Source organism: Zophobas morio, unplaced genomic scaffold (assembly GCF_036711695.1).
Source record: "Zophobas morio isolate AGI-343-1 ecotype UQ-CSIRO unplaced genomic scaffold, CSIRO_AGI_Zmor_V1 ptg000030l, whole genome shotgun sequence".
Taxonomy (NCBI): Eukaryota; Metazoa; Arthropoda; class Insecta; order Coleoptera; family Tenebrionidae; genus Zophobas; species Zophobas morio.
Genome location: NW_026972135.1, coordinates 13891148 through 13907050, shown reverse-complemented (window position 1 = coordinate 13907050; position 15903 = coordinate 13891148). Strand labels below are relative to the sequence as shown.

The window sequence follows — 15903 nt, the reverse complement described above, 5'->3', positions numbered from 1 at the left end:
AAACTCAATTCGGAGTTATAAACTACATGTGTAGGACTATGTTATTTTATACAATTTAAAACCCATTTACTATGTACAGTTTTGAAGTGACATCATCACATTATTGGCGGGAATGATTAGACAAATTTGGGTCAGCGTTTTACCATCTAAATGATATTCCTAATATAAGTACAAAATTTGACAACAATCGGTCCAGTACTTTCGGAGTTTATCTGTCTATTTAAAATCCGAAACGGCAGACAGACGGACAGATGGATAAACGGACAGATAGACAGACAGACAAACGGATAGGTCGAGAAAACGTAAAAGTAGAGAGTCGCTCAACTGACTCGATTGCAATTCTTCCTTCGCTTGCGCTCGGGAAGTAATAACAGTCAGATATCATTAGGAAATGACCATTTTACATCTTGTACTGTTTTGTATTGTGTATTATCTTGTGTTTCCAACCCAGTTTAAAAGCTTTTTTCAGGAAAAAAAAGGTGAATTTAAAAAAACACTAATTTTACGCTCATAGTTTTGCGACAAAATAGTCAGCAGTAGGTCTTGACAAGGATTATTCCATTCTGCTGGCAGCAAAGTCGGCACACTTTCATACATGAAAGTAAAAAAAATATTGTAGAGTGTTTAAAGCCCAACATAGATGAGGAATACAACAAATTAGTTCTTTTTGCCGCATTCCTCGGTGGAATTTTTTAAACGTGAAAGGTTAAATGCGGAGAGATAAGCTATAAACTTGAAGCATAATTTCATTTATCTGTTGCATCAAATAAAATTCGGACAGCTATTGGAAGGTCTCAAGTGTTTTGTTTATACATTTAACTGAAATTAATCTCAATAAATAACTGATTGTATCATAAGATTGCTCAACAGTAGACCATTGTCAGTTTTATAGTGTTACTTTTATAAGTTTACAACATATTGTGAAAATATTGTAAGAAATAGAAATTAAAGGAGGTAGGCAACATTCAAATTACCTAAATAGTTTTAGATATACTTCTGTAAACAGAGTTATATATTTTTTAATTTTTAAGCAGGCTTTAAAACAAATGATTCAAACACAACTGCAACTGACTAGAACAGACTTCCAGGAAGCATTAAAAGGGAAATCCTTATGCTTCCCCTGGGACCAGTTAAGTTGGCAAGATACATTTAAATACAGGAATAAATGACTTGTCCTGGAGAAAACGCTAACACACCAAAGGTAATCAACGATAGAGTAAAGGTAACTATAGTTTGCATTTCTACATAAACATAAGTAACCACAATTTGCGTTCCAGGTTCCCTACTTTATCCCTCTCAGGATAACAGCTTTGTCATCTCACCACTCGTAACTTCGCCTACTAACTTGTAATCACCGCCACTACTCTCAAAATGCCGACAATCATGTCTAAATTCCTCTCAAAAACCGAACTAACTCTCAACATCAATCGCACCATCCTCTCCAGAGCCCTCTTCTCTGCCGCCCTCTTCGCTTTCATCTACAAGTTCGTATTCCCCCAAATCGTCCGCAGGGACCCCACCACCAGCAACAAGAATCCAGTCGAAGAGAACATCCAAGGGCAGAATGACCCCAAACCCAAGCTGTCGAAGCGGCAGTTCCTGCGTAACGCCATCCCCGCGTTTGCCCGACAGTTACTTCGGCAGTTCTCCACGATTATACCTAGCTTTTTCAATGACGAAGTCAGACCGATGGTAAAAAAGGAGGAGTTGTATGGAAAATCCGAGAATTCAAGGGAAATCAGTTGGTCGCGAAAGGTACGTGTTTTCGAATAGTGGCGCAACTGTTTTTTTTATCTTTAAATTTGTTGAATGTTTCCTATCTGATAAAAATTTATAATTCCAGTGAGTTTAGAGATAACATTTATAGTTTAATAAATTGTTATGATCGTCATAATGGACTATTATATCTGATATGTATTTTTATTTCAGACTTTCAAAAAACGCTCTGGGACGACCGATAAAGGAAAGGATTACGAACTTTACTTTCTCGCATATATGGCATTGAAACTTACTCAAAATGATAAGATAAATAATTTTCTGATATCGTCTAATAATGGGGATTTCGGCGACTTTGACGACGTTGTTTTGGAAATAGACAATCCTGGAGAAACATATGCAATACAACTAAAACATGTGCAGAGAAGTAAATCTATCAGTTTAGAAGAGCTTACGACGGCAAGCCCCAAAGCAAATTTTGGAATAACAAAATATTTTAAATCTTTTAAAAAAGAAGCAGCATTGAAAAAATGCAAGTTATTTTTAATGACGAACATTGACCTAGGCGTCCACGGTACCTTTTCCATAAACACTATCGATAAGCAAGAGATTAAGGTAGAAGTCAGAGAAACAGAGTGCCCTCTTGACATATTTAACATATCGCAAAAAGCAAAATGCTACCAATTCCAAATTTTAGAAAGTGATAATGTCGAAGAATTGACAAACGAAGTACGCGACTATAAAACTTTCTTCGAACATTTTTTTATTTATTCGAAACAACTGAACCTAGATGAACTGAAAAAAACAATTATATCAGAATTTGAACTTCTGGTTCCCGAGACAGCAAGAGACGTGTATCCCCAATATATTATATCTTTTATTAGAGAATGGAATACAATTGAGAAAGAAAAAGAAAAACTCGATAAAATAATGATGGAACGATTGTTGGTTCTCCAAATCGCCACTCCTTCAATTTGTAGTCTGTCATTCGAAACAACAAATAATAACTCAGAAAATACTAAGTATCTACAACAAGCAATTTCCAAATTTCACCTGACTGTTTTTAAAAGTGATTCATACGAAAAAGTTCGAAGTTTATGGAGTAATATAAAGGACGACTTTAATAACAAGGCGTCTATTAATGAGTTAAACGAAGTCGGAAAGAAATACCGTATTAAAATGGAACCTGTGAAAAAGATCAGCGAGTTGACTGATACTGAATGTGCTAAACTCCTTTGGTTGATGAATAAATGTCCTTTAATTTTAAAAGAAAGTGTGTGTGTATACAAAGCTATAAACATCTGTAAAGATCGAACGTTTGTACTGCTTACAACAAATTTCAAAGAGAAAGAAGTGGTCAACGGTTCAGCTTTTGCTCATCTGTCCAACATTGAAGACAACGACGATTTGACAAATTTGAAGACGAAATTTGAATGCCAGATCAAAAGTCAAAGAATCAAGTTAGAAGAACTTATTAAAGATGACAAAAAATTCCGGGAGTTGATATCTACAGATATATTATTAGAAATGGTTCAGGGGCCTTATGAGGTTCAAGAATCAAAAGAAACCACTCAAGAATTGGAAACAGAAACGTGGAACAACTATGTTAGTCGATATTTGAGTAGAACCTTCGTAGATAGCAAGTATTTAGAAAACATTAAAAGCGATACAACCATTTTAGTGTCTTCCTTAAACGATGAAAATATTAATTGTCTTAAGGGAATGCTAGAATTACCACATAATGTTAACAGTAATGAACATGTTACCTCTCCAAACGAAGAGTATGAAGTTCTCACAGACAAACCCACAATATATGTCAGCAAGTCCAAAATTTCCAGTCAAGATTTTCGAAAATTTTGTGAAGATCGAAATAACGTAAAAAATTGCCACCACTTTAAGTTAGATCATGAAGACAAAACCTTGGAGTGGATCCAAACAAAAGGTGACATTTCTGCGTTACAACAATTTCGTATTTATGGCAAGTCTGGGAAGAATATTGCAGAAACTGAACTTTCTGAGCTGCACACCGATAATAATTTGCACGTAATAGCTGACGACCCAGGAATGGGAAAAACATACTTTTTGAAAAAACTAAAAAGGGATGCTTCACTCTTTGCAATTGTTATATCTCGCAAAGATATTTTGTCTTTTTATGCATCTGGACAAAGTAAAACTCCAATGGAAGACTTCCTGATAAAATCGAAATTTAATATTCGAACAGATTTTGATAGTTGTTTTCTAGAATATATGGCAAAGAGGGGACGAATTATGTATCTGTGGGACGGCTTAGATGAAATACCTAAAGCCGCTTTAACTGAAGTCATTGATACTATTTTAAGAATTGCTAAGGGTCCTTCAATACAGTGGATAACTTGTCGCACACATTTGGAAAAACTACTTGAAGAAAAACTTGGTGTGTTGTGCAAACGGACGATTCGGTTAACAATTGATCAACAACAACAGTACATGGAAAAAAGTTTAGAAAGAAGAGAGAAATCGTTCGCCCAAATATCTAAAAAAATTATTTTTGCTGGCCACCAAGACATGTTTGGAAATCCACTACAGCTGTTTATAATAACTATGTTACTTAAAAATAACTTCGAAAAATACTCTACGAAGTTAGACAATTTGAAAGTTATTACTAATTTGTATCGGTACTTCGTTGAAGAAAAATTTCGTTTAAGTAATCAAGAAAAGGCTGAACTGAAGATTGCTGCCGATCAATATCAGCAACAAGTTTTTGAAGATAGCAAAAAAGCTAGAGCGAAAGATTATCAAGAAGCAGCTCTCAAGATCCTTTTAGACGAAAACACTTTCAATCAGCTTAACCTCAACTGCGATGATTTTTTATCAGATATTGCTTCAAAGGGAGATTATGCTGGATTTATAAGTAGTGTAACAGAAAACAAATATCCTATATTTGTAAACAATTCTTATGTTGAATATTTCGCTGCCGATTATCTGGTAAACAATCGGAAAAACATTCCAAACACCGAACTTATAATTTCTAACGTTAAACATGGCAATGTTCGCTTGTTCTTCGATATGATGTTAGCGCACAAGTGTCCTGCCCATATTGCAGTATTGGATCAAGATTTAAAAGCTTTGAAGCAGTACGGCCGTGAAGAATTGTGCAGAAAAGATGACGAAGGAAGAAATGCTTTACAATTGGCTTGTACTCGGGGACCACGCTTCCCTGTTCTGCAGATTGTAAAAAGAAATAAGACTTACTGTATTGACGATTATTCAGATTATAGTTATGAAACAAACACGAAGTATGAAGAAATTTTAAAATATTTATTAAGTCATTTTCAGAAGCAGGAATTGGTTGATATGAACTGCCTTTCTTATGCCCAAAAATATGACTGCTTATTTGTCGTGGCTACAATAATTCAAACATGCAGAACGAAGTTTACTACAGTAAGTGACGAAACCGTCTGCAGTATTTTATACTATTGTGTAAAATATGAACGAAGAGATATTATCAGTCTGTTAGAGAAGAGCGAACACGTTTTAAACATCGCTTCATCTGCAAAGCAGTGGCTATTTTTTGCCTGTCAGAACGGAGACGAAAAATTTGTGAACATTTTGCTTGATTTTGGAATGGACCTGAATTGTGTGGATGAAGATGAACGGACACCTCTATATTTAGCTGCATCTAGAGGGCACGACCAAATTACAAAACTTTTACTCGACAAAGGAGCCAAACTTGAAACTCTCTGTCATAATAAAAATACATTGCTTCACGCAGCATGTGAAAGCGGTAACGAGGTGCTTGTGGAGGATTTCCTAAAACGAGGACTGAACATAAACGCATGCAATGTCGAGGACATCACACCCCTTCATTTAGCATGTTTCAACGGCTCTGAAGAGGCGGTGAAGGTGTTAATTAATCATAAAGCTAATCTTAGCGCCATTGATAAAGATGGTCGCTCACCACTCTATTTAGCTCTACTTGAGAATAAACGCAAAACTGCTAGTTTGTTGATTGAATCTGGAGTCGACGTCAATGCCGTAAACGAAGAAGGCAGAACGATGTTACATTTGGTATCCGAAACTGGTCACACCGAAAACAACCAGGAAAGAATTGTCACAGGATTAGTAAAATTCGGAGCAGAAATCAATCGTGGTGATCATGATGGTGGGACGCCGCTTTACGTAGCTTCCTGGAACGGTCACAATAAAACTGTTGAATGTCTAGTGAAATGCGAAGCCGACATCAATCATGCTAATAATGATGAAGACACACCGCTTTATGCAGCTTCCAAGAACGGCCACGAAGAAACTGTCGAATGCCTAATGAAATATGGAGCCGAAATCAATTGCCCTAATAAATATGGTTGCACACCTCTTTACGCAGCTTCCGAAAAAGGCCACGAACAAGTCGTCGAAAGCCTAGTAAAATACGGAGCCGATATTAATAGCGCTGATAAAGTTAATCAGACACCGCTTTACATAGCTTCCTCTAAGGGTTACGAAAAAACTGTGGAATGTCTAGTAAAATACGGAGCCGAAGTCAATCGTGCTGATAATAGTGGCCGGACACCACTTTACATAGCCTCTTGGAACGGTCACGCAAGAATTGTCGAGTGCTTGGCAAAATGTGGAGCCGAAATCAATTGTGCTAAAAATGATGGATGGACACCGCTTTACGCAGCTTCAGTAAACGGTCACGAAAACATCATCGAAAGTCTAGTGAAGTACGGAGCCGAAATTAATCGAGCTGATGATGATGGTCGGACACCGCTTTATGTCGTTTGCCTAAAGGGTCGTCAAAAAACTGTCGAATGTCTAGTGAAATGGGGGGCAGACGTCAATTGCGCTAATAAAAATGGTTGGACACCGCTTTATGCCGCTTCTTTAAACGGCCACGAAATAATTGTCGAAAATCTAGTGGAACACGGATCTGAAATCAACAGGGTTACTAGTGATGGTAAGACACCGCTTGATGCCGCCATTGGGGGGAATCGCAAGAAAATAATAAGCTTTTTGAAATCAAAAGGTGCGAAGAGAAACGTCACAGAAGACACGGATAACTGAAGGAGCAAGTGGATGAAGGTGTTAAGTTACAAATTGTAAAGATTCCGAACATTGATGTTTAGTAAAGTATTGTGTGAATATTTTATTTTTTGCTTTTTCAACAAGGTTACAGTTGTCAGTTGACGATAAGTATTATGTACAGTTGTCAGTTGACGATAAGTATTATGTACAGATGTATTGTGACCTCGGGTTATTTTTACTGTAATGCCGTTTTTTTTTTTTGCTAATTTTGATTGTACGTAACACCTTTTTTCTCAAATACAACAAAACCTCTCTTCAACGGACAGCTGTGGTGATTCAGAAAGTGTCCGTTATTAAAAGGTGTCCTTTTCTGGAATTGTATGGGCCCTATTAGAATGCTTTGTCCGAACTTTGCCGATGTGCTTTTGAATAATAGAGTAGATATTTTTGGCATTATATCTAATTTGTGGAAACTATATAACATATTCTCTATCGGCAACGCTGATTTTCTTCCCAAATTAAAATCTACAGGTTTCTTTACATGATACGTCTAATTTAGGAACTTTAGCTGGTACTTCTTTTCCATTATATGAAGTCTACGCTTGTCCACGTTCTCTAGCTATAACAGCTTTATTCTTCTTCCATTCTTGTGCATTTCTTGTACTTCTTTTTGTAGTCTTTTCTTTTAACACATGCGTCTTTTGCTTCTTTTTTTCTATATTTTTGATCTTATCATCTTCGTTAGAATTTTCGGCTGTAATATGATCAGGTATATTATTGTTACGTTAATCGGGAATTAAAAATTGACGTGGGTAAAACTTAACTTAACTCTAATATTCTCTCGTTGACTGGACAAAAACTTACTGCTCCCGACGGTGGTCTCTATTCAAACCTATACGTTCCCTTCGAGATAAGTCGCGGTCGAGATTTTTCTGGAGTACCCATCGCGACTTTCGCTTCCACGCTTTTCTTTAGTCGAACGCCGTTCGGCCGCCGTCGCCGATGATGAGTCACCCATCATCGCCGTACGTATGGGTTTATTTCTTTCTAAATGGTTATTACTCCTGCAGCTATGGTAATGTAAATCCTCTTCGTTGACAAGTTTTTTAATATTAGCCTGCACCTCTCAGACAATTTTTTTGGATTGTGAAAAAGTACAACCCTAGAAATCTAGCTTATTTGAAAAGTCTTAAAATTTCATTTTGGGAACTTCTTTTTCTATGATTTCCCCTACAAGTTAAAATAAAAATATGTGTGGACTGCTAAAATACAGGGACAGAATCATTGTTGACGACTAGAGCTTACTTTTATTTGATGAAGGGATAGTGGACATGGCGCGATAATTAAAGTTGATAACTATGTAATTGAGTCATTTAATGTACTTTTAAAAATCTTAGCAATCATGAAGTCACAAAATTCCGGTGGCAACGATAATAACAAAAATTCGATAATATAATTCTCAAAGAAACATGGTTCAGTGCTAATGTGGGCAGTGGTGAGATTTTTGATATATTTTTTGGAAATAACGTGATTTCGTTTCAACACAGACCTCCAGAGGAGGTGGGGTTCCAATTGCTGTTTCTAAAAACTTTCAGACTGTTGAGGTAGACCCGTTAGCATTATGTCAATAGTTCCAGGCATTGAGTCACATCAACTCCGTTAATGTCATATAATAAATTAATTACAGCCTCCGTATCGTCAGTATATTATTGGTGGGGATGATTAGACAAATTTGCGTTTTACCATCTACATGATATTCCTAATATAAATACAAAATTTGCCCAGTACTTTCGGAGATTATCTGTCTAATAAAAGTCCGGGACGACGGGCAGGCAGACGGAAACGGGAGATTTATTTCTTCGCACTCTTGGGATTATGAAAGGTCGACAAAACGTAAAAGTAGAGAGTCGGTCGATGGACTCGCTTACGCTCGGGAAGTAATAACAGTCAGATATCATTAGGAAATAACCATTTTACAGTTCGCATTGTTTTGTATTATGTATCACCTTGTATTTGCTATCCAGTTTAAAAGTTTTTTTCACCGAAAAAGATGAATTAAAAAAACTCTAATTTTAAGTTCGCAATTTTTCGACAAAATAGTCCACAGCAGTATATTACTTCCCGAGCGTAAGCAAAAGAAGTATTGTAATCGAGTCCGTTGGCCGACTCTCTATTTTTACGTTTTCTCGGTCTTTCATGACCCATAGTGGACGAAGAAATAGGTCTCCCGTTTCTGTCTGTCTATCCGGCTGTCCGTCTGTCCGTCTGTCTGCCGTCCCGGATTTTTATTAGACAGATAATTTCCGAAAGTACTGTACCGATTGTTGTCAAATTTTGTATTTATATTAGGAATATCATGTAGATGGTAAAACGCTAACCAAAATTTGTCTAATCATCCCCACCACTAATGCGATGACGTCAGTTCAAAATTGTACATATAGTAAATGGGTTTTAAATTGTATAAAATAACATAGTCCTACACATGTAGTTTAAGACTCCGAATTGAGTTTTTACCAGAAACGTCCAGATTTTTGGAAAAAAATCAAAATTATGAAACAACATTTTGCAATTTAATTTTGAATCTGCAAAACCGAATCCTTTGAAATCTTGCAGATGGTTTACAGGTATGACAAGTATGATAAAGTTTTAATCAAAATATATTTACTTATCCCCTCAAAAAATTGATAACGTCAGCTCAAAACTTTGCCGAATAAATCCTATCTAAAATGTACAAAATATGATGAGTCTGTAGTTGTGATATATGATTGCATTAATATTTTTTTGATTTACATATACAGGTTGACTACAAAATGCTTTGAAATCTTGGAGATGTTTTAAATTTATCATAAGTATGGTAAAATTTTGATCAAAATGTTTTCGCTCATCCCCCTTAAAAATTTGATGACACCACCGCAAAATTTTGCCGAAAAAATGCTTAAATGTGTAAAGAATGATGAGTCTATACTTGTGATTTATCACTGCATTAATATTTTTTAGATTTGCTTATACAGGGTGTCTGAAAAAAATTAATGACTCAGTCAATTAATTTTATTGATTAAATCAAGAATTACAAAAATGTAATACGAAAATAGACATAATAGGCTTGCAGTCGTCACGTTCCCGATAGCGAGGGAAGTACTGTCTAAACTCTTTAGACCAATTTTTTTTTATATGTCTTGACAAGGATTATTCTATGCTGCTGGCAGCAAAGTCAGCACACTTTCATACATGAAAGTAAAAAATATTGTGGAGTGTTTAAAGCCCAACATTGATGAGGAATGCAACAAATCAAGGTGAAATGCTGAGAGATAAGCTATAAACCTGAAGCATATTTTTTAAGTTTATTTATCTATTGCACGAAATAAAATTCGCAGAGCTATTGGAAGGTCTCAAGTGTTTTGTTTGCACATTTATTTGATATTATTCCTATTAAATAACTGATTGTATCATAAGATTATTTAAAAGTATGTTTAAAAATTGCGTCTCAGAAATAATAGCTACTCAACTGTAGATCATTGTGTTTTAGAGTGTTATTTTTATAAGTTTACAACAGTCTGTGAAAAATATTGGAAGAAAGAGAAATTGAAGGAGGTAAACAGCATACAAATTACCTATATAATTTTAGATATACTTTAGGAAACAGAGTTATCTATTTTTTAATTTTTAAGCTTGCATTAAAACAAATGATTCAAACAAAACTGCAACTGATTAGAACAGACTTCCAAGATGCATTAAAACGGAAATCCTTATGGTTCACCTGATCAGTTAAGTTGGCAAGATACATTTAAATATGGGAATAAATGTTTTGTCCTGGAGGAAACGCTAACACACGACAGGTAGGTAACAAACGATAAAGTAAAGGTAATTTCAGCTAGTATAAGCCATCTACAGTTTGCACCACTACATAAAGATTTTAAAGAATCGATTTTAATTTATTTGTCTAAAAAAATTTTTTTCGGCAGAGATAGTATACACTCAACTAACCACAATTCTCGTTCCAGGTTCCCTACTATACTTATTCCTCTCAGGATAACAGCTTTGTCATCTCACCACTCGTACCTTCGCCTACCCACTTGTAATCAACCTTACAAATTTCAAAATGCCGACAATCATGTCTAAATTTCTCCCAAAAACCGAACAAACCCTAAACATCGACCGTACCACCCTCTCCAGAGCCCTCGTCTCTGCCGCCCTTTTCGCCTTCATCTACAAGTTTGTATTCCCCCAAATCCCCGGCAGGAACCCCGCCACCAGCAACAAAAATCCAGTCGAAGCGAACATCGAAAGACAGAATGACCCCAAACCCAAGCTGTCCAACCAGAAGCTCCTGCGTAACGCCATCCCCGCATTTGGCTGGCAATTACTTCGGCAGTTCTCCAGGATCATACCTAACTTTTTCAGCAGCGAAATCAGACCAATGGTAAAAAAGGAGTTGTATGGGAAATCCAAAGGTTCAAAGGAAATCAGGTGGTCGCAAAAGGTACGTGTTTTCGAATAGTGGCGCAACCGTTTTTTTTAATCTTTGAATTTGTTAAGTGTTTGCCATCTGATAAAAATTTGTAATTCCAGCGAGTTCAAACATAACATTTAAGTATATTTTGATAAATTGTTATGATCGTCATAATTGACTATTATATGTGATATTTTTATTTCAGACTTTCAAAAAACGCACTGGGACGACCGATAAAGGAAAGGATTACGACCTTTACTTTCTCGCATATATGGCATTAAAACTTACTCAAAATGATAAGATAAATAATTTTCTGATATCGTCTAATAATAGGGATTTCGGCGATTTTGACGACATTGTTCTGGAAATAGACAATCCTGGAGGAACATATGCAATACAACTAAAACTTGTGGAAAGAAGTAAATCTATCACTTTAGAAGAGCTTACGACGGCAAGCTCCAGAGCAAATTTTGGAATAACAAAATATTTTAAATCTTTTAAAAAAGAATCAGCATTGAAAAAATCCAAGTTATTTTTAATGACGAACATTGACTTATGCGTCCGCGGTACCTTTTCCATAAACACTATTGATAAGCAAGAGATAAAGGTAGAAATCAGGGAAACAGAGTGCCCTCTTGACATATTTAACATATCGCAAAAAGCAAAATGCTACCAATTTCAAATTTTAGAAAGTGATAATGTCGAAGAATTGACAAACGAAGTACGCGACTATAACACTTTCTTCGAAAATTTTTTCATTTATTCGAAACAACTGAACCTGGATGAATTGAAAAAAACAATTGTATCAGAATTTGAACTTCTGGTTCCCGAGACCGCAAGAGATGTGTATCACCAATATATATCTTTTATTACCGAATGGAATATGATTGAGAAAGAAAAAGAAAAACTCGATAAAATAATGATGGAACGATTATTGGTTCTCCAAATTGCCACTCCTTCAATTTGTACTCTATCTTTCGAAGCAACTAATAATAACCCAGAAAATGCTAAATATCTACAACAAGCAATTTCCAAATTTCACCTGACTGTTTTTAAAAGTGATTCATGCGAAAAAGTTCGAAGTTTATGGAGTAATATAAAGGACGAGTTTAATAACAAGGCGGCTATTAATGAATTAAACGAAGTCAGAAAGAAATACCGCATTAAAATGAAACCTGTGAAAAATATCAGCGACTTGAGTGGTACTGAATGTGCTAAACTCCTTTGGTTGATGAATAAGTGTCCTTTAATTTTAAAAGAAAGTGTGTGTGCATACAAAGCTACAAACATCTGTAAAGATCGAACGTTTGTACTGCTTACAACAAATTTCAAAGAGAAAGAATTGGTCAACGGTTCAGTTTTTGCTCATCTGTCCAACATTGAAGACAACGACGATTTGACAAATTTGAAGACGAAACTTGAATGCCAGATCAAAAGTCAAAGAATCAAGTTAGAAGAACTTATTAAAGATGACAAAAAATTCCGGGAGTTGATATCTACAGATATATTATTAGAAATGGTTCAGGGGCCTTATAAGGTTAAAGAATCAAAAGAAACCACTCAAGATTTGGAACCAGAAACGTGGAACAACTATGTTAGTCGATATTTGACTAGAACCTTCGTAGATAGCAAGTATCTAGAAAACATTAGAAGCGATACAACCATTTTAGTGTCTTCCTTAAACGATGAAAAAATTCAGTGTCTTAAGGGAATGCTTGAATTGCCACACAATGTTAATAGTAATGAACATGTCACCTCTCCAAACGAAGAGTATGAAGTTCTCAAAGACAAACCCGCGATATGTGTCAGCAAGTCCAAAATTTCCAGTCAAGAATTTCGAAAATTTTGTGAAGATAGAAATAACGTAAGAAACTGCCACCATTTTAAGTTACATCATGAAGACAAAACCCTGGAGTGGATCGAAACAAAAGGTGACATTTCTGCGTTACAACAATTTCGTATTTATGGCAAGTCTGGGAAGAATATTGCAGAAACTGAACTTTCTGAGCTCCACACCGACAATAATTTGCACGTAATAGCTGACGACCCAGGAATGGGAAAATCATATTTTTTGAAAAAACTAAAAAGGGATGTTCCACTTTTTGCAATTGTTATATCTAGCAAAGATATTTTACTTTTTTATGCATATGGACAAAGGAATACTAATTTCGAAGACTTCCTGATAACATCGAAATTTAATATTCGAACAGATTTTGATAGTTGTTTTCTAAAATATTTGGCAAAGAGAGGACGAATCATGTATCTGTGGGACGACTTAGATAAAATACCAAAAGCCACTTTAACTGAAATCATTGATACTATTTTAACAATTTCTAAAGGTCCTTCAATACAATGGGTAACTTGTCGCACACATTTGAAAAAATTACTTGAAGAAAAACTTGGGGTACTATGTAAACGGATGACTTGGTTAGGATTTGCACAACAACAACAGTACATGGATAAAAATTTAGAAGGAAGGACGAAATCTTTCGCCCAAGTATTTGAAAAAAATATTTTTGCTGGCCCTCAAGATATGTTTGGAAATCCTCTACATCTATTTATAATAACTACGTTACTTAAAAATGACAAATACTTAACGAGATCTGACAATTTTAAAGTTATTACTAATTTGTATCGGTATTTGGTTGAAGAAAAATTTCTTTTAAGTAATCAGGGAAAGGCTGCCGATCAGTATCAACAACAAATTTTTGAAGATAGCAAAAAAGCTAGAGCGAAAGGATATCAAGCAGCAGCTCTCAAGATCCTTTTAGACGAAAATATCTTTAATCAGCTTAACATCAACTGCGATGATTTCTTATCAGATATTGCTTCAAATGGAGATTATGCTGGATTTATAAGTAGTATAACAGAAACCAAATATCCTATATTTATAAACAATTCTTATGTTGAATATTTCGCTGCCGATTATCTGGTCAACAATCGGAAAAACATTCCAAACACCGAACTTATAATTTCTAACGTTAAACATGGCAATGTTCGCTTGTTCTTCGATATGATGTTAGCGCACAAGTGTCCTGCCCATATTGCAGTGTTGTATCAAGATTTAGAAGCTTTGAAGCAGTACGGCCGTGAAGAATTGTGCAGAAAAGATGACGAAGGAAGAAATGCTTTACAACTGGCTTGTACTCGAGGACCACGGTTCCCTATTCTGCAGATTGTAAAAAGAAATAAGACTTACTTTATTGACGATTATTCAGATTATAGTTATGAAACAAACAAGAGGTATGAAGAAATTTTAAAATATTTATTAAGTCATTTTCAGAAGCAGGAATTGGTTGATATGAACTGCCTTTCTTATGCCCAAAAATATGACTGCTTATTTGTCGTGGCTACAATAATTCAAACATGCGGAACGAAGTTTACTGCAGTAAGTAACGAAACCGTTTGCAGTATTTTATACTATTGTGTAAAATATGAACGAAGAGATATTATCAGTCTATTAGAGAAGAACGAACACGTATTAAACATCGCTTCATCTGCAAAGCAGTGGCTATTTTTTTCCTGTCAGAACGGAGATGAAAAATTTTTGAACATTTTGCTTGATTTTGGAATCGACCTGAATTGTGTGGATGAAGATGGACGGACGCCTCTATATTTAGCTGCATCTAGAGGGCACGACCAAATTGCAAAAATTTTACTCGACAAAGGAGCCAAACTTGAAACTCTCTGTCATAATAAAAATACATTGCTTCACGCAGCATGTGAAAGTGGTAACGAGGTGCTTGTGGAGGATTTCCTAAAACGAGGACTGAACATAAACGCATGCAATGTCGACGACCTCACACCCCTGCATTTAGCATGTCTAAAAGGCTCTGAAGAGGCCGTGAAGGTGTTAATTAATCACAAAGCTAATCTTAGCGCCATTGATAAAGATGGTCGCTCACCACTCTATCTAGCTCTACTTGAGAATAAACGCAAAACTGCTAGTTTGTTGATTGAATCTGGAGTCGACGTCAATGCCGTAAACGAAGAAGGCAGAACGATGTTACATTTGGCATCTGAAACTGGTCACACCAAAAACAACCAAGAAAGAATTGTCACAGGATTAATAAAATTCGGAGCAGAAATCAATCGTGGTGATCATGATGGTGGGACGCCGCTTTACGTAGCTTCCTGGAACGGTCACAAGAAAACTGTTGAATGTCTAGTGAAATGCGGAGCCGACATCAATCATGCTAATAATGATGAGGACACACCGCTTTATGCAGCTTCCAAGAACGGCCACGAAGAAACTGTCGAATGCCTAATGAAATATGGAGCCGAAATCAATTGCGCTAATAAATATGGTTGGACACCGCTTTATGCCGCTTCTTTAAACGGCCATAAAATGATTGTCGAAAGTCTAGTGGAATACGGATCTGAAATCAACAGTGTTACTAATGATGGAAAGACACCGCTTGATGCCGCCATTGGGGGAAATCACAAGAAAATAGTAACCTTTTTGGAATCAAAAGGTGCAAAGAGAAATGTCACAGAAAATACGGATCACTGAAGGAGCAAGTGGATGAAGGTGTTAAGTTACAAATCGTAAAGTTTGCCAAAATTGATGTTTAGTAAAGTATTGTGTGAATATTGTATTTTTTCCTTTTTCATTAAGATTACAGTTGTTGCTTGAAGATAAGTAAATATTATCTATAAATGGATTGTGAACTCGAGTTGTTTTTTATGTAATGCCGTTTTTTTGCTAATTTTGATTTTACAAAACACCTTTTTTC

At 35.7% G+C, this 15903-nt stretch overlaps 2 protein-coding genes across 3 annotated transcripts; both read left to right on the top strand.

Annotated features, from left to right (window-relative positions):
• The first annotated feature begins 867 nt into the window (after nt 1-867).
• LOC135138184 (uncharacterized) lies at nt 868-6836 on the top strand. Of its 2 annotated transcripts, none has more exons than XM_064068090.1 (4): nt 868-954; nt 1035-1222; nt 1278-1755; nt 1930-6836. In XM_064068090.1, the coding sequence occupies exons 3-4, from the start codon at nt 1372-1374 to the stop codon at nt 6754-6756; spliced, it is 5211 nt and encodes a 1736-aa protein (XP_063924160.1). In that variant the 5' UTR covers nt 868-954; nt 1035-1222; nt 1278-1371; the 3' UTR covers nt 6757-6836. The 2 variants fall into 2 exon arrangements, with proteins under 2 accessions (XP_063924160.1, XP_063924161.1); XM_064068091.1 differs by having other exon boundaries at nt 879-954; nt 1032-1222.
• Nucleotides 6837-10217: 3381 nt separating this feature from the next.
• On the top strand, nt 10218-15843 carry LOC135138300 (uncharacterized). Its single transcript, XM_064068245.1, has 4 exons — nt 10218-10308; nt 10386-10553; nt 10719-11197; nt 11373-15843. Exons 3-4 carry the CDS (start codon nt 10817-10819, stop codon nt 15678-15680), a joined length of 4689 nt encoding a protein of 1562 aa, XP_063924315.1. The 5' UTR covers nt 10218-10308; nt 10386-10553; nt 10719-10816; the 3' UTR covers nt 15681-15843.
• The last annotated feature ends 60 nt before the right edge of the window (nt 15844-15903 follow it).